Here is an 18,883-nt window from a genome sequence, read left to right on the forward strand (position 1 = left end):
ACCGCTATGATGAAACTGGCTCGGATGAGGACCACCACAGGAGAGGAAGACCCAGAGAAACCTCTGCTGCAGAGGATAAGTTCATTAGAGTTACCTGCCTCAGAAATTGCAGCCCAAATAAATGCTTCACAGAGTTCAAGTATCAGACACATCTCAACATTAACTGTTCAGAGGAGACTGCGTGAATCAGGCCTTCATGGTCAAATTTCAGAAAAGAAACCACTACTAAAGGACACCAATAATAATAAGAGACTAACTTGGGCCAAGAAACACAAGCTATGGATATTAGACCGGTGGAAATGAGTCCAAATTTTAGATTTTTGGTTCCACCTGCTGTCTTTGTGAGACGCAGAGTAGGTGAACAGATGATCTCCGCATGTTTAGTTTCCACCGTGAAGCATGGAGGAGGTGTGATGGTGTGGGGGTGCTTTGCTTATTAAGAATTCAAGTCACACTTAATCAGAATGGCTACCACAGCATTCTGCAGCGATGCACCATCCCGTCTGGTTTGCGCTTAGTGGGACTATCATTTGTTTTTCAACAGGACAATGACCTAACACACCTCTAGGCTGTGTAAAGGCTATTTGACCAAGAAGGAGAGTGATGAAGTGCTGCATCAGATGACCGGGCCTCCACAATCACCCGACCTCAACCCAATTGAGATGGTTTGGGATGAGTTGGACCGCAGAGTGAAGGAAAAGCAGCCAACAAGAGCTCAGCATATGTGGGAACTCGTTCAAGATAATGCCAAGAGTGTGCAAAGCTGTCATCAAGGCAAAGGGTAGATACTTTGAAGACTCTAAAATCTAAAATATATTTGGATTTGTTTAAAACTTCTTATGGCTGCAAGGCCGACGTCGGTACACTTATGACAACAGCCAGCTCAAGTGCAGGGCGCGAAATTCAAAATATATATTTTTTAAATATTTAACTTTCACACATTAACAAGTCCAATACAGCAAATGAAAGGTACACATCTTGTGAATCCAGCCAACATGTCCGATTTTTAAAATGTTTTACAGCGAAAACAGCACGTATATTTATGTTAGCTCACCACCAAATACAAAAAAAGGACAGACATTTTTCACAGCACAGGTAGCATGCACAAAGCCAACCTAACTAACCAAGAACCAACCAAACTAACCAACAAACAACTTCATCAGATGACAGTCTTATAACATGTTATACAATAAATCTATGTTTTGTTCGAAAAATTTGCATATTTCAGGTATAAATCATAGTTTACATTACAGCTACAATCAGAAATTGCACCGAAAGCAGACAGAATAATTACAGACACCAACGTCAAATACCTAATTACTCATCATAAAACATTTCTGAAAAATACATAGTGTACAGCAAATGAAAGACAGGCATCTTGTGATTCCAGCCAATATTTCCGATTTATTAAGTGTTTTACAGCGAAAACACAATATAGCGTTATATTAGCTTACCACAATAGCCAGAAAGACAAGCCATTTCCCAGCAGTAAAAGTTAGCGATCGTAACAAACCAGCAAAGGATATATAATTTTTGACTAACCTTGATATTCTTTATCAGATGACAGTCCTATAACATCAGGTTATACATACACTTATGTTTTGTTCGAAAATGTGCATATTTAGAGCTGAAATCAGTGGTTATACATGTTGCTATCTTAGCTACTTTTTCCACAACGTCTAAACAGCAACGATATTTTTCTGACACGTTTTCTGACACACATATTCTGACCAAATAGCTATTCATAAACATAACTAAAAAATACATGTTGTATAGGAAATGATAGATCCATTAGTTCTTAATGAAATCGCAGTGTTAGAATTCTAAAAAATAACTTCATTACGACATCCAGCTTCGGTATAGCTGAGTACCCCAAAGTTGGGCGCCGGCGACTAGTTCACATGCACGACAAATATATGAAATAGCATCATAAAATGTTTCTTACTTTTGGTGATCTTCCATCAGAATGTTGGACAAGGTGTCCTTTGTCAAGAACAATCGTTGTTTGGATTTAGAACGTCCATTTTCCCTCTTGATTTAGCAAGCGCACTAGCCAAGTGGCTCGAAGCTCTCCTTGTCAACAAACGGAAGAGAACGGAACACGGCAAAACTCCCGAAATCTGATAATATAATGATAATGATAATAATCTGATGAAATTATATTGAAAAAACATACTTTACGATGATATGGTCACATGTATCAAATAAAATCAAAGCCGGAGATATTAGTCGCCTATAACGGCAGCTAAACAGAAGGCAAATCCAAGTCCCCTTTCGCGCTCTCCAGAAAACAGGAAATGGGCGGACACGTCATACAAAGAGCTTGTATTCCACTTCAGACCAAGATAAACACGAAATTTCTTCTCTCACCGCCTCTTGACATCCAAGGGAAGGTGTATGAAGTGCACGTATACTAATACGTATCATGCCCATGTATAGGCAGGAAGTAGAACAGAGCATCGATTTCAGACTTTCCACTTCCTGGTCAGGAAGTTTGTGCCAAATGAGTTCTGTTTGACTCACAGATATAATTCAAACGGTTTTAGAAACTAGAGAGTGTTTTCTATCCAATAGTAATAATAATATGCATATTGTACGAGCAAGAATTGAGTACGAGGCCGTTTGAAATGGGCACCTTTAATCAGAGCTACTCAATACTGCCCCTGCAGCCATAAAAAGTTAACACTTCTTTGGTTACTACCTTATTCCACATGTGTTATTTCATAGTTTTGATTTCTTCACTATTATTCTACAATGTAGAAAATAATAAAAAAATAAAGAACAACTCTTCAATGTGTAGGTGTCCAAACTTTTGACTGGTAGTGTCCTGATCACGTCTGGTGTGGATGGACAAAATCAGCATGCACTCGCCCAGTCTAGTCAGCATGTAATCGGGAAAGCCTGGTGAAGTCCATGGCACAAAAGTAGCTACAAAGCGGTGGAAACCAGTGACTCCTCACAACACGTCAAGCCAATCAAATGACTTGCCTTGGGGTAAAAAAAATTATTGGTGTGACCACAACGTGATTTTGGAGTTGTGGCTACGCGAGACTAAATATCAGTAACAAGGCTGGCGTGGTACACTCGACCCGCTCCGTTTTCCCCCACAAAACACAGCAAATGACCCAAAAGAGTAGAACCAGCTCACCTGCTTATACACTGATTTCACTTTTAGATGTTCAATGTTTCTTTTGAATTTTTTTTTTTTTTAAAGGAATAGTTTCACCTTATTAAAACGAGAGTTCATTTCACGTAAAATCAGTGACAGACATAAATTAATCCCTAATCACATTAAATAAATAATCATCTTCAGGAATGACTTTGTGAAAGAAAATAAATAACTAGGGCTTTACAATGATGGTGAAATGTTGGGGTTAAATGGGTTAATCACAGAGGGTGCTTGGAGGGACATGTAAAAATGCTGAATTTAATATGAATCTTTATTCATATTAAAAATCAGATTCATACAATTCCCCATGTGGTCTATATTAAAGGGCGCTTCCTTTAATATGACAGGCTTTTACAATTCAATACTGGTGCACAATTTCTACTTAAAATATTAAAGGGATGCGAAAGGCACTCATTTCGCGGGACAGCCCATGTATAGTTTGATATTCTGGCAGAAGTCCCATAACTGTTGGGAATGTTTCATTTAAAAAGATACCCAATTACCTCGACTCTCACCTTATCATCAACAGGATTTTTTAAATGAAAAATAAAGCAATGTTAAATAGTCATATTGAAGTTAGACTCAGCGATAAGTAGATGCAGAAAGTAAACAGAATAGTGGGTCAATTTCTGCAACTAAGAGAGTTGAAGTGCAAGGTCCAACTTCTCAGTTTTGGTTCCGTGGCTGCCACGCTGTAACAGCGCGAAGCGAACCGGTGCACTTGCACAGCTACTGTGCGTAACGGCGTCATCTCAATGGGCGCGTTCGAGCAAATCACTATTGCCAAGTCGGTGACCGTCGTTGGTTAGCGCCTTTCAAAGTGTGTTGCATTATGTCGACTGCATGAATTTCACAAATATCATGTGATCAAAGAAGTTTTTACTGCAAGTTTCTGCAGTTGCTCTTCACCAACCGTCGCCTGCCTCGTGGGAGGCTCTATTGTTAGTGTGTTTTTGTTAGACCCAGGAGAACTTGACCAAAGTCCTGGCTGAAACAGGAACCAACTTTGTTGCAATTCATATACAGTGGATATGTGCAAATGAATATATTTGAGTCTCTCTCTCACACCAATTGATTGTACAATGTACACACATACACTGAGTGTAGAAAACATTAAAAACACCTTCCTAATATTGAGTTGCACCCCCCTTTTGCCCTCAGAACAGCCTAAATTCGTTGGAGCATGGAATCTACAAGGTGTCAAAAGAGTTCCTCAGGGATGCTGGTCCATATTGACTCCAATGCGTCCCACAGTTGTGTCAAGTTGGCTGGATGTCCTTTGGGTGGTGGACCATTCTTGATACACGCGGGAAACGGTTGAGTGTGGAAAAACTCTGCAGCGTTGCAGTTCTTGACACAAGAACGCCTGGCACCTACTACCTTACCCTGTTCAAAGGAACTTAAATATTTTGTCTTGCCCATTCACTCTCTGAAAGGCACACATACACAATTGATGTCTCAAATGTCTCAAGGCTTAAAAATCCTTCTTTAACCTGTCTCCTGCCCTTCATCTACACTGGTTGAAGTTCATTTAACAAGTGACATCAATAAGGGATCATAGCTTTCACCTGGATTCACCTGCTCAGTCTATGTCATAGAAAGATGTTTTGTACACTGTGTATAATATTTATTTGTGAATGTGAGATACTGCGGTTGGAGACATTTATTTTAACATTATAAAGAAAAACTTTTACAAACAAACAATGACATCGCTGTCATGTTGCACTGAGCCTTGCTGTAGGAAAACCATATCAGTGTCCGACTTTCGGCCGTTGCAGCTGCACTTCCCCGACTTGCTTTCGACTTACCACTCAAACACGCCCAATATCTACCAACTTCATTTTGCTGAGTCTAACTTTAAAGTTGCATTGTTTGTCAGATTTCCTTAGAGGTGCCGAGGTACCCCTCGTGCGAACTGTATTTGATTAATTCTGGCATGGGTAATGCAAAAATGATTCCAGCGAAACATCCACAAATAGTCTGGAACGGCCTATAACATTATGTTCGTATTATCTCAATGCAGTTAGAATTTGCGAAATTGGGTGAGATCAGCTTCACAGTGCAAACGACATGGGACTTTTAAAAGTAGCTTCACGACTACCCCGCTGATTATTATTATTTAACTAGGCAAGTCAGCTAAGAACAAATTCTTTACAATGACGGCCTACCCCGGCCAAACCCGGGCGACGTTGGGCCAGTTGTGCGCCGCCCTATGGGACTCCCAATCACATCCGGATGTGATAAAGCCTGGATTCAAACCAGGTACTGCAGTGATGCCTCTTGCACTGAGATGCAGTGTCTTAGACCACTGCACCACTCGGGAGCCCATCTGTTATCCATTAGCTGGTAGCCTACTGTAATGCCTCGATCACACCTACAGGGTCGTGCGCCTTGGTACACCCGAAGTAGCAAAAATTAATTTCCAACGGAACGCTGGATTGTGTTGCAGAGGCAGTTGCAGTGCGTTCTGTATGGTGCCGATGTTGGATTTATCAAACGTATGCATCAAATTGTATGCGTAGACGGCTTGACATAAATTGTAGCAGAAGGTGAACGTTGAACTTTTGTTGCACACATATCCAGATGCTGCTGCTTACCCTTTAGTGCAAACCTCTGTAGGTGTGTTCGAGGCGTAAGTGATCATCAGGTAGAAAACTGCCTTGGTGCCTATCCCGCTCTCCAGCCCAGTCCCTCCTGTAATGCTGACTGACACGTCCTGCGTAGGCTACTTCCTGGTCTCTGATATCTCTCGCCAAACAGGACAGAACCAGTCTACTGTGAGTGGTATAAAGGGCTACAAAGGGACACTTTAGGGGACAGAGGAGAGGACTGAGAAACTGAAAGGTGCACAGTCACTGCGTACTACTGAAAGTAGTAGCTTCAATGTTGACTATTGTCAGCTGATTATTGTTGCTCAGTTTTTGCTTCAGCCATAAATAATGAAAACAAAACATTGTTGGAGGAATGGGGAACCAATGGCCATGGCAATAAAAGGTAGCTTCTATCACAGTTGCTAAGCAGCAGTTGATTAAAATTTGAACACCCCCCCCCCCCCAAAATCCCAGGCTAGATGAGTAGGCCTAGGCTACAAACACCACAGAAAACCTGCAGCAATCATCACATATTCTCCATTTGAGCTCAAGGTTTCTGCCCAATTCCACCATTGCTCTAATCTGGTTGAAAGGCTTTGAAAGTATAGTGTCTGGATTCAGTAGCCTTGAATGCTTTATCAGATATGTGAGTCTGTGGCTCTAACAGACTTCACTCAAACAGAGTTCTCTGCTTCTACTCCAAGGCTCTGCCAAGCATTGCTGACTGACTGAAACAGCTGCATTGTTGTGATGGTCTGGAAGCATGTTTATGAGATGTATAACATGTACAGTTGAAGTCGGAAGTTTACATACACCTTAGCGAAATACATTTAAACTCAGTTTCTCGCCAGTTTCTCGCCATTCCTGACATTTACTCCTAGTAAAAATGTCCCTGTTTTAGGTCAGTTAGGATCACCACTTTATTTTAAGAATGTGAAATGTCAGAATACTAGTAGAGAGAATGATTTATTTCAGCTTTTATTTCTTTCATCACATTCCCAGTGGGTCAGACGTTTACATACACTCATTTAGTATTTGGTAGCATTGCCTTAATTGTTAAACTTGGGTCAAACGTTTTGGGTAGCCTTCCACAAGCTTCCCACAATAAGTTGGGTGAATTTTGGCCCATTCCTCCTGACAGAGCTGGTGTAACTGAGTCAGGTTTGTAGGCCTCGTTGCTCACACACGCTTTTTTAGTTCTGCCAACAAATTTTCAATAGAATTGATGTCAGGGCTTTGTGATGACCACTCCAATACCTTGACTTTGTTGTCCGTAAGCCATTTTGCCACAACTTTGGAAGTATGCTTTGGGTCATTGTCCATTTGGAAGACCCATTTCCGACCAAGCTTTAACTTCCTGACTGATGTCTTGAGATGTTGCTTCTATATATCCACATAATTCATCATGATGCTGCCCCCCCCCCAAACATAATGGTCATTATGGCCAAACAGTTATATTTTTGTTTCATCAGACCAGAGGACATTCCTCCAATAAGTACGATGTTGTCCCCATGTGCAGTTGCAAACTGTAGTCTGGCTTTTTATGGCGGTTTTGGAGCAGTGGCTTCTTCCTTGCTGAGCGGCTTTTCAGGTTATGTCGATATAGGACTCGTTTTACTGTGGATATAGATACTTTTGTACCTGTTTCCTCCAGCATCTTCACAATGTCCTTTGCTGTTGTTCTGGGATTGATTTGCAATTTTAGGAGACAGAATGCGTCTCCTTCCTGAGTGGTTTGACTGATGAGTGGTCCCATGGTGTTTATATTTGCATACTATTGTTTGTACAGATGCACGTGGTACGTTCAGGCGTTTGGAAATTGCTCCCAAGGATGAACCAGACTTGTGGAGGTCCACAATATTTTTTCCTGAGATCTTGGCTGACTTTTGATTTTCCCATGATGTCAAGCAAAGAGGCACTGAGTTTGAAGGTAGGCCTTGCAATACATCCACAGGTATACCTCCAATTGACTCAAATGATGTCAATTAGCCTATAAGAAGCTTCTAAAGCCATGACATCATTTTCAGGAATTTTCCAAGCTGTTTAAAGGCACAGTCAACTTAGTGTATGTAAACTTCTGACCCACTGGAATTGTGATACAGTGAATTATAAGTGAAATAATCTGCCTTTAAACAATTGTTGGAAAAATTACTTGTGTCATGCACAAAGTAGATGTCCCTACTGACTTGCCAAAATTATAGTTTGTTATAACAAGAAATTTGTGGAGTGGTTGAAAAACACATTTTAATGACTCCAACCTAAGTGTATGTAAACTTCCAAATTCAACTATAGATTGTATAGATTTTTATCCACCAGAATAAAATGTTCTTCATTTTCTACATTATGCACATAAGAGTCATCATACTAGGGATTTTTTTATTATTTTTAATAACAAACATGGTGAGTGATTTTTTGTTGTTGCACATATTACAAAGGAAACTTACAGTACATGATTAAATGAATAGCTACAATAACAAAACAATGTAATACCAACGTGTTTGAGTAGGGCTGGAACAAAAGCCTGCAAACAAAGTAGTTCTCCAGGAGAAGGTTTGGCCAGCGCGGCACTAGAGTGAGGCTAGTGTACAAAAGTGAGAGAGGAGGTTATTTCCTCACTTTAGCACCAGGTAATGGAAAGTAAGAGATGCCTTTAGGTCAGAGTTACTGAAGACAAGTGAGAGACAGACAGTATGAAAAAGAGAGGGAGAAAGGGTAGGGAGAAGGTTGACACGAATGAGAGATGACAGACAGTTATAACTGTACTAAGGAGACAGAGTTGGACTGGACAGGTAGTGAGAAGGGGAGACAGAGAGAGAGAGAGAGTGTAACAGTGTCTTGTCCTCAATTCCATTCGATTTAGCCTGTCTGTGCACCATAGGAGCAGAATATGGAAGGTCTGGCAAGTGGTGCGTGTAACTGGATTTTTAAGGGAACGTGTGTGTGTCTGGCGTGGTGGTTCAGGAGGGGACCCAGATGTTACCGTGTGTGTCTGGAGCCTGGGTGTAGGGAATGTTCCACATCCATGGCTGATCTGAGGAAAAACACAAAAACACACACATTAAAGGTGCTAGATCTAGAATTTCTCAGCATTTCTCCCCTATTTGGAAGCTAGGTGAATTGCCGCGGCACTATCAATCAATCAAATGTATTTATAAAGCTATATTTATAAAGATATGTTCTGGATAGCGTCGAACAACAACATTGATGTATATGCTGATTCGGTGAGCGAGTTTATTAACAAGTGCATCGGTGATTTTGTACCGACGGCGAATATTAAAACCTTCCCCAACCAGAAACCGTGGATTGATGGCAGCATTCGTGCAAAACTGAAAGCGCGAACCACTGCTTTTAATCAGGGCAAGGTGACCGGAAACATGACCGAAAACAAACAGTGCAGCTATTCCCTCCGCAAGGCAATCAAACAAGCTAAGCGTCAGTATAGAGACAAAGTAGTCGCAATTCAACGGCTCAGACACGAGAGGTATGTGGCAGGGTCTACAGTCAATCACGGATTACAAAAAGAAAACCAGCCCCGTCGGGGACCCTGATTTGTTGCTCCCAGACAAACTAAACTACTTCTTTGCTCGCTTTGAGAACAATACAGTGCCACCGACACGGCCGCTACCAAAACCTGTGGGCTCTCCTTCACCGCAGCCAACGTGAGTAAAACATTTAAACGTGTTAACCTTCGCAAGGCTGCCGGCCCAGACGGCATCCCAGCCGTGTCCTCAGAGCATGTGCAGACCAGCTGGCTGGTGTGTTTACGGACATATTAAATCAATCAGGGGCCCCACAAGGGTGAGCTCTCAGCCCTCTCCTGTACTCCCTGTTCACCCATGACTGCATGGCCATGCACGCCTCCAACTCAATCATCAAGTTTGCAGACGACACTAAAGTGGCAGGCTTGATTCCAACAACGACGAGATGGCATACAGGGAGGAGTTGAGGGCCCTCGGAGTGTGGTGTCAGGAAAATAACCTCACACTCAACGTCAACAAAACAAAGGAGATGATCGTGGACTTCAGGAAACAGCAGAGGGAGCACCCCCCTATCCACATTAACGGGACATTAGTGGAGAAGGTGGAAAGCTTTAAGTTCCTACACATCACGGACAAACTGAAATGGTCCACCCACACAGAAAGCGTTGTGAAGAAGGCACAACAGCGCCTCTTCAACCTCAGGAGGCTGAAGAAATTTGGCTTGTCACCAAAAACACTCACAAACTTTTACAGATGCACAATCGAGAGCATCCTGTCGGGCTTTATCACCGCCTGGTACGGCAACTGCTCCGCCCACAACCGCAAGGCTCTCCAGAGGGTAGTGAGGTCTTCACAACGCATTACCGGGTGCAAACTACCTGCCCTCCAGGACACCTACACCACAGGAAGGCCAAAAAGATCATCAAGAACAACAACCACCCGAGCCACTGCCTGTTCACCCCGCTATCATCCAGAAGGCGAGGTCAGTACAGGTGCATCAAAGCTGGGACCGAGAGACTGAAAAACAGCTTCTATCTCAAGGCCATCAGACTGTTAAACAGCCATCACTAACATTGAGTGGCTGCTGCCAACACACTGACTCAAATCTCTAGCCACTTTAATAATAAAACATTGGATGTAATGCATGTGTATCACTAGTCATTTTAAACAATGCCACTTTATATAATGTTTACATACCCTACATTATTCATCTCATATGTATATAGTGTACGCTATACCATCTACTGCATCTTGACTATGCCGTTCGGCCATCGCTCATCCATATATTTATATGTACATATTCTTATTCATTCCTTTGTTGTTGTGAAATTGTTAGATTACTTGTTAGATATTACTGTATGTTTGAAACTAGAAGCACAAGCATTTCGCTACACTCGCATTAACATCTGCTAACCATGTGTATGTGACCCAAAAATTTGATGTCTTGAGATGTTGCTTCAATATATCCACATAATTTTCCTTCCTCATTATGCTATCTATTTTGTGAAGTGCACCAGTCCCTCCTGCAGCAAAGCAACCCCACAACATGATGCTGCCACCCCTGTGCTTCAGGGTTGGGATGGTGTTCTTCGGCTTGCAAGCATCCCCCTTTTTCCTCCAAACATAACAATGGACTCGTTTTACTGTGGATATAGATACTTTTGTACCTGTTTCCCCCAACATCTTCACAAGGTCCTTTGCTGTTGTTCTGGGATTAATTTGCACTTTTCGCACCAAAGTAGGTTCATCTCTAGGAGACAGAACGCGTCTCCTTCCTGAGTGGTATGACAACTGCGTGGTTCCATGGTGTTTGTACTTGCATTGTATTGTTTGTACAGATGAACGTGGTACCTTCAGGCGTTTGGAAATTGCTTTCAAGGATGAACCAGACTTGTGGATGTCTACAATTTGTTTTCTGAGGTCTTGGCTGATTTTTGATTTTCCCATGATGTCAAGCAAAGAGGCACTGAGTTTGAAGGTCGGCCTTGAAATACATCCACAGGTACACCTCCAATTGACTCAAATTATGTCAATTAGCCTAACAGAAGCTTCTAAAGCCATGACATCATTTTCTGGAATTTTCCAAGCTGTTTAAAGGCACAGTCAACTTAGTGTATGTAAGCTTCTGACCCACTGGAATTGTGATACAGTGAATTATAAGTGAAATAATCTGTCTGTAAACAGTTGTTGGAAAAATTACTTGTGTCATGCACAAAGTAGATGTCCTAACCGACTTGCCAAAACTATGGTTTGTGGTTTGTTAACAAGAAATTTGTGGAGTGGTTGAAAAAGAGTTTTAATGACTCCAACCTAAGTGTATGTAAACATCCGACTTCAACTGTATAAGCAACGGACAATGAACACAATTGTATTTTATCGGTGACAATTTGATGGCACAGAAATACCGTGACGAGATCCTGAGGCCCATTGTTGTGCCATTCATCCGCTGCATCTGTACACAATTCCTGGAAGCTGAAAATGTCCCAGTTTTTCCATGGCCTGCATACTCACCAGACTTGTCACCCATTGAGCATGTTTGGGATGCTCTGGACAAAACGTGTACGACAGCATGTTCCAGTTCCCGCCAATATCCAGCAACTTAGCACAGCAATTGCAGAGGAGTGGGACAACATTCCACAGGCCACAATCAACAGCCTGATCAACTCGATGCGAAGGAGATGTGTTGCGCTGCATGGAGCATATGGTGGTCACACCATATACTGACTGGTTTTCTGATCCTCGCCCCTACTTTTTATTTTATTTTTTAAAAGGTATCTGTATTACCAGTCATGTAAAATCCATAGATTAAGGCCTTATTCATTTCTTTCAATAGACAGATTTCCTTACATGAACTGTAACTCTGTAAAATTGTTGAATGTTGATTTTCTATTTTTGTTCAGTGCATTCAGAAAGTATTCAGACCCTTTTGACTTTTTCCACATTTTCTTACATTACAGCCTTATTCTAAAATTGATGAAATTACATTTTTTCCTCAATCTACACACAAGTCCCCATAATGACAAAACGAACAGGTTTTTAGAAATTGTATAAAAAATAAAAACAAATACCTTATTTACATAAGTATTCAGACCTCTTGCTATTAGACTTGAAATTGAGCTCAGGTGCATCCTGTTTCCAATGATCATCCCTGGGATGTTTCTACAACTTGATTGGAGTATTGACTGGAAAGGCACACACCTGTCTATGTAAGGTTATACAGTTGACAGTGCATGTCAGAGCAAAAACCAAGCCTAGAGGTCAAATTAATTGTCCGTAGAGCGCCATGACAGGATTGTGTCGAGGCACAGAAATGGGGAAGGGTACCAAAAACTTTCTGCAGGAAGACCTGTGTGTTGTCCTTGTTAATGCAGACAGAGAATAGCTCCAGCTTCTTAATCATAGCCTCAATTGTATATTGTTATAGTTGCGGAGAGTCCTTGATAATCCTAGATTCAGATCATTCAGGCGAGAAAAAACATTACCCAGATAGGCCAGTCGTGTGAGAAACTCGTCATCATGCAAGCGGTCAGACAAGTGAAAATTATGGTCAGTAAAGGAAACTTTAAGATCGTCTCTCAATTCAAAAAAACGTGTAAATAGTTTGCTCCTTGATAACCAGCGCACTTCAGTAGGTTGTAAAAGTGTTACATGGTCGCTGCCCATATCATTGCATAGTGCAGAAAATACATGAGAGTTCAGGGGCCGTAAAAAAGTTTTCACATTTTCACTGTAGTGTCCAAAACGTCTTTCAAGCTGTCAGGCATTCCCTTGGCAGCAAGAGCCTCTCGGTGGATGCTGCAGTGTACCCAAGTGGCATCGGGAGCAACTGCTCGCGTTACCACTCCACTATGTCTCCCTGTCATGGCTTTTGCACCATCAGTACAGATACCAACACATCTTAACCACCAAAGTCCATTTGATGTCTCAAAGCTGTCCAGTACTTTAAAAATATCCTTTCCTGTTGTCCTGGCTTCCAGTGGTTTGCAGAAGAGGATGTCTTCCTTTATTGACCCCCATAAACATAACGGACATATACCAGGAGCTGTGCCAGGCCCGCCACGTCTGTTGACTCATCCAGCTGTAGCGCATAGAATTCACTGGCTTGTATGCAAAGCAGTAATTGTTTCAAAACATCTCTTGCCATGTCACTGATGCTTCATGAAACAGTGTTGTTTGATGAAGGTATTGTCTGTATAGTTTCTTGTCCTTTCCCCCTCAGCACTGTCTCAGCCATATCTGTGGCAGTAGGAAGAATTAAGTCCTACACAATAGTATGGGGCTTGCCTGTCCTAGCCACTCAGTAGCTCACCATATAAGATGCCTCTAGCCCCTTCTTATTAATGGTATCTGTTGCTTTTATACACGTCTTACTACTCTAAAGTCTTAATTCTCACTCAAAAAACTTATTTTTCAAATTGGCATGATTTGTTTTTAAATGTCTGCGCAAGAGTGAAGGTTTCATTGAGTTGTGAGATAGTACTTTTGCACATATAAACACACTGTGGCTGAGGAAAGGCCCTACTCCCAATATAGGTGAACCGCAAATCAATGAAGTTCTCATATTTGTGCATTTTTGATGGTCCAACGTCCCTGCCTGTTGTTCAGTGCTTTCCCGGGTAAGGGGGCAGTAGCTCTTCAGCTGCATCAGATTCACAACTGTGCTTTCTTGGGTACAGGAACAATGGTGGACATCTTGACTTGTCCCGAAGCCACTCCAGCTTTGTCTTGGCTGTGTGCTTAGGGTTGTTGTCCTGTTGGAAGGTGAACCTTCGCCCCATTCTGAGGTCCTGAGCGCTCTGGAGCAGGTTTTCATCAAGGATCTCTGTACTTTCCTCCGATCATCTTTCCCTCGATCCTGACTAGTCTCCGAGTCCCTGCCACTGAAAAATATCCCCACAGCATGATGTTGCCACCACCATGCTTCACCGTATGGATCGTGCAAGGTTTCTCCAGACGTGAAGCTTGGCATTCCGGCCAAAGAGTTCAGTCTTGGTTTCATCAGACCAGAGAATCTTGTCTGAAAGTCCTTTAGGTGCCTTTTGACAAACTCCAAGCAGGCTGTCATGTGCCTTTTACTGAGGAGAGGCTTCCGCCTGGCCACTCTACCATAAAAGCCTGATTGCTGAAGTGTTGCAGAGATGGTTGCCCTTCTGGAAGGTTCTCCCATCTCCACAGAGAAACTCTGGAGCTCTGTCAGAATGACCATTGGGCTCTTGGTCGCCTCCCTGACCAAGGCCCTTCTACCCCGAGTGTTCAGTTTGGCAGGGCAGCCAGCTCTAGGAAGGGTCTTGGTGGTTCCAAACTTCTTCCATTTAAGAATGATGGAGTCCACTGTGTTCTTGGGGACCTTCAATGCTGGAGACATTTTTTGGTACCCTTTCCCAGATCTGTGCCTCAACACAATCCTGTCTCGGAGGTCTATGGACAATTCCTTCGACCTCATGGCTTTTTTGCTCTGACATGCACTGTCAACTGTGGGAACTTATATAGACAGGGGTGTACCTTTTCAAATCAATTGAATTTACCACAGGTGGACTCCAATCAAGATGTAGAAACAAGCTCAATTTTGAGTCTCATAGGAAAGGGTCTGAATATTTATGTATATGTCGTATTTCTATGTAAATGTCATAAAAACCTGTTTTTGCTTTGTCATTTTGGGCAATTGTGTATAGATTGATTTTTTATTGAATCCAACGTAACAAAATGTGGAAAAGGGAAATGGCATCAATACTTTCTGAAGGCACTGTAGGTAGCATCAGAGTTATCCCCAGTGAACAAGTTTCAGATGGATACCAAACATGGATACTATAGAATTATTCTGTCACACATTCAATAGTCAGTCCTCTGGATACTGTAACAGAGATTTATTTTGTCCCCTCAGAGGGGGAAGGGCTAACTAGTCCTTGGGCATTGTCCTTTGTGCTTTCCTTGTGTTCCTGGACCATTTGCCATGCAGCTCCTGGTTAGCACATAAACTAGGGCCGGACCTACAATATGAGTTTGCCTCAACCCATTGGTCCAGCAGGCAGAGTTCAATAAATACAGGCAGACGTGAGATGCAGGAAGATGGAACTCTTCTCATACCACTCTTTAGCTACTGACCAAGCTTCCACCAGGAGGAAGCTTTGAATCGCTCAGTAGCCTACAGAGGAAGATGAGAAGAGTGCAACTGCTGAACTTATGTAGATATTCTAAACAAAGTGTTTTGATAAATTTCAAGTGTAACAGATCCATGTAGAATTTAAAAAAGTGGTGTTTTGCTAATATAACAGTGTGCAAATGTTACGATCGTCTTTCATCTTCTATTGTCATTCACAGCCGATACAGATACTGTACCTATCAGCATTTCGTCTGGTGGTACATGTTAGCCGTCATCCCTTCATACTGTGTTCCATATAAGACAGTTCCCTGACATGTTTAAAGAATACACAGGGTACTTCCTCCCACCATTCAATTCAATAATAACAAAAGACAACGAAAAGTAATAGATGTCATGTATAATTTTAATGTCGGGCACAAGGACTCTCCCAGTTCAAAGATCTGTATCAACCTCTTTAAGTCAGGGGACTCCATGATAAACTCTCTCTCCTGTCCATCTGTAGAAAAACAAGGTACAGTTGATACAGACAGCACTGATTACACTCCCAATGGTTGATAGGCGAGTTCCAGGACAGGCAAGTGATAGTATTCTGACCTATGAGCAGATCAAATGTGACCAACATGAAGTGGGTGCCTGGCCACATACTGCCTCAGCCTTCTGCTCCTGATATTGGGGAAAGGGGGATACCTAGTCAGTTGTACTACAATGCATTCAACTGAAATGTGTCTTCCTGCATTTAACCCAACCTCTCTGAATAAGAGGTGCGGGGGGCTGCCATAATTGACATCCACGTCTTCGGCGCCCGGGGAATAGTGCCTTACTGCCTTGCTCAGAGGCAGAAAGACAGATTTTTTTTATCTTGTCAGCTCGGGGATTCGATCCAGCAACCTTTCGGTTACTGGCCCAACGCTCAGCTACCTGCCGCCCCACTGAACAACAAGTCCACCAGCTTTTATAAGTAGCCTGTGAATTAAATAAAATATCACCACTTAATAAACATATAGCGAGAAAATAAACTTTGATTTTGTTTGGAAGTAATTATACTAATACAGTGACTAAGTACAGACTAGATTCAGGCCAGTGACGCGGACGCTGTTACTATGTTACTGAAAGCTTGCGGACACATATTTGTAGCATGTTAGCTAAAAAGATTGGTACTCAGGCTAGACAAGTACCATCCTTCATTTCTTTTTGCCCTACAGTAGAAAATACAAAATATACTTTTATGAGAACAGGCGTGTTGTTGTAGCACTATAGCAGACAAAGTCCCTGAATGCTAGCTAGCTAGTTCTAACCTTGCCCCTGATCATGACTTCCAGTTCCATTACAGTAAAGGCAGAACACCGCCAGGGCCTGAGTTATCAAGAGCAAGTGCAAACCCAAACATGCCTGTTCTCATAAAAGTAGCTAGCTACCAAACTTGCAAATCCGAGTTAGTTATCAATATCTTTGTCCGAGTTTAAACTAATTGGCTAGCTAGCTAATGTTAGCTAGCAGGGACCTTCTTAGTAAGCTAGTTTGAGTTGAAACGTTATCGATAGCAAACTGGCTAATGTTATATCCTATCAAACCTTATCGTCAGGTGCAAATCTTCCTCTCTATAATACATGACATTACACATTAGGGAGAGGCTATGTATATATTATGTACATCACAGCATCATAGCTAGCTATCGAGCTACTTACTACACACAAGTCACAGCCATCATGTTGTACATTCGTTGTTGTATGCAATCCATTCCTTACCATCTTGCGCAATATTGTTAAATGCATTACAAGTTTGCACCAACATTTCCATTCCTATGCAGAGCAAATGTGCTTGCGTTGCAGACTTGACGACACATGGCAGCTGGGGACGGACCACATCTTGTTGTCTCTGGGAAATTGGACAGCGTGATGCACTCACTTCCAAATGTCATTTCGGACGAGACTGACTTTATGACCAAAATTATCCTATTTACACTTTAAATTGAATATTTCGATGCGACATAGGCCATTTATAAACAGAGGTTGGTTCTAGGAGGTAGTTCCCCTTTAATGACCTATAATGTCCGTTTCTATGTATAACATGGATCATTTCTTCAAAAGTAGCAGAGAGCCTACTCTGGAAATGTGATGTGTTTAAAGAGTATATTGTTCCAATGATATGTCTAAAAATGAACAAAATCAAAGGGTACTTTTGAGATAATAATAATGATAATGGCCACTTTCATCATGACTTTCAAAACAATTGTTTGTGATACAAAATGTTAAAAGCATGTTCAACACTTTTCCTCCCAATTAAGTATTTATGTGAGAATTGCCGGAACAATCTGAGATAGTAAAAGGCAGAAGCTGACGCACACCCAAACGTTATTTGTAGAGGTGCTGACTAACAGAGACTAAACAACAAAAAGAAAGGAAGGAAATTGCACACAAATTTTGCTCTAATGTTCGGGAGCAAAATAAAAGTGAGCCACTTTATTTTTTATAGAACAATCTGAGATACCAGAATCGCCGCATAGTCAAAAGTAGTGCATTATATAGGGAATAAGGTGAGATATGGGACGCAGGCACAAACTGACAACCAGGCTCATGTAAAAACTAATTGATCCCCTCTCACTCTGTCTCCCATACACACTTTTCACTATGGTATCACCAGTCCTGGCCAAGTCACTATGGGCCAGCATTACAACAGTGGTGACCATGGTTACCAGCAGAGGAAAATTGGGTTAAAGTGAATGACAGTTCCCTGAACAGTCCCAGCAGTGCTTCCTTTCCCAAACGCAGCAGCCATGCTGTGTGTGATGTACAGATAATGAACCTTCCTTTATTCCAGAGAACAATAAGTTCTTTCAATAGTGACATGTAAATGGATGATATTGAGTAAAGGTCTACACACTCAAAGGCCCACGGGATTCGACAACATGTTGCCATGTTTAATTCAAAATCTTGTATCTTGTTAAGTGTGTACTATATGGTTTACATAAGATTCAATCTGTGTGTGTGATCTTCAGCGAAGAGTGTGTGTAGAAGCCTGGTGCACCGTGCTTACATCATGTACATGAATGAACTAGCACGGCTCAAGGACAGTACAATTTCACAGCCAATTTCTCATTCACGCACAAAGACGAACACACCACTTGTTGCCGTGTGCGAGCCGGCTCTTGACAGACACAGCTGACACTCCCGAACACCGTCTCCGACGTCAGCCTCACACTATATCAGCACTCCGCTCTCACCCTCCCTCATCTCATCCTTGGCGCTCACACAATATCTCTGTCCTCACATACGCTTCGCTCTACCTGTCGCTCTCATTATCTTCTTCACCTCTTTTCTCACCCGTCTCTCTCCTCTCATTCCTGTCCTCACAAACACTCTCTCCTCTCGCTCTCATAATTGTGTCTTCTCCACCGCTCTCCTCTCATCAGTCTCTCCCCACCTCTGTCCTTTCATCCCTGCCCCCACCACCAACACCACCTTACACAAGAACATACAGTGCCCTTCGTAATGGGGACAGTGAAGCAGTTTCTTCTTTTGGCACTATACACCAAAAGTTTGGATCT

At 42.1% G+C, this 18,883-nt stretch overlaps 1 protein-coding gene across 4 annotated transcripts in view; it reads right to left on the reverse strand.

The window, feature by feature from the left end:
* Positions 1 to 8,599: 8,599 nt before the first annotated feature.
* tdp1 (tyrosyl-DNA phosphodiesterase 1) overlaps positions 8,600 to 18,883 on the reverse strand; it is a 74,657-nt gene continuing 64,373 nt past the window's right edge. For all 4 annotated transcript variants that reach the window (XM_055863821.1, XM_055863820.1, XM_055863819.1 and 1 more), the window contains one exon: positions 8,600 to 8,791. In XM_055863821.1, the coding sequence (XP_055719796.1) occupies positions 8,718 to 8,791 (74 nt within the window). In that variant the 3' untranslated portion in view covers positions 8,600 to 8,717. The remainder of the gene's footprint in view (positions 8,792 to 18,883) is intronic.

The sequence above is a fragment of the Salvelinus fontinalis genome, chromosome 15 (genome assembly GCF_029448725.1).
Source record: "Salvelinus fontinalis isolate EN_2023a chromosome 15, ASM2944872v1, whole genome shotgun sequence".
Classification (NCBI taxonomy): Eukaryota; Metazoa; Chordata; class Actinopteri; order Salmoniformes; family Salmonidae; genus Salvelinus; species Salvelinus fontinalis.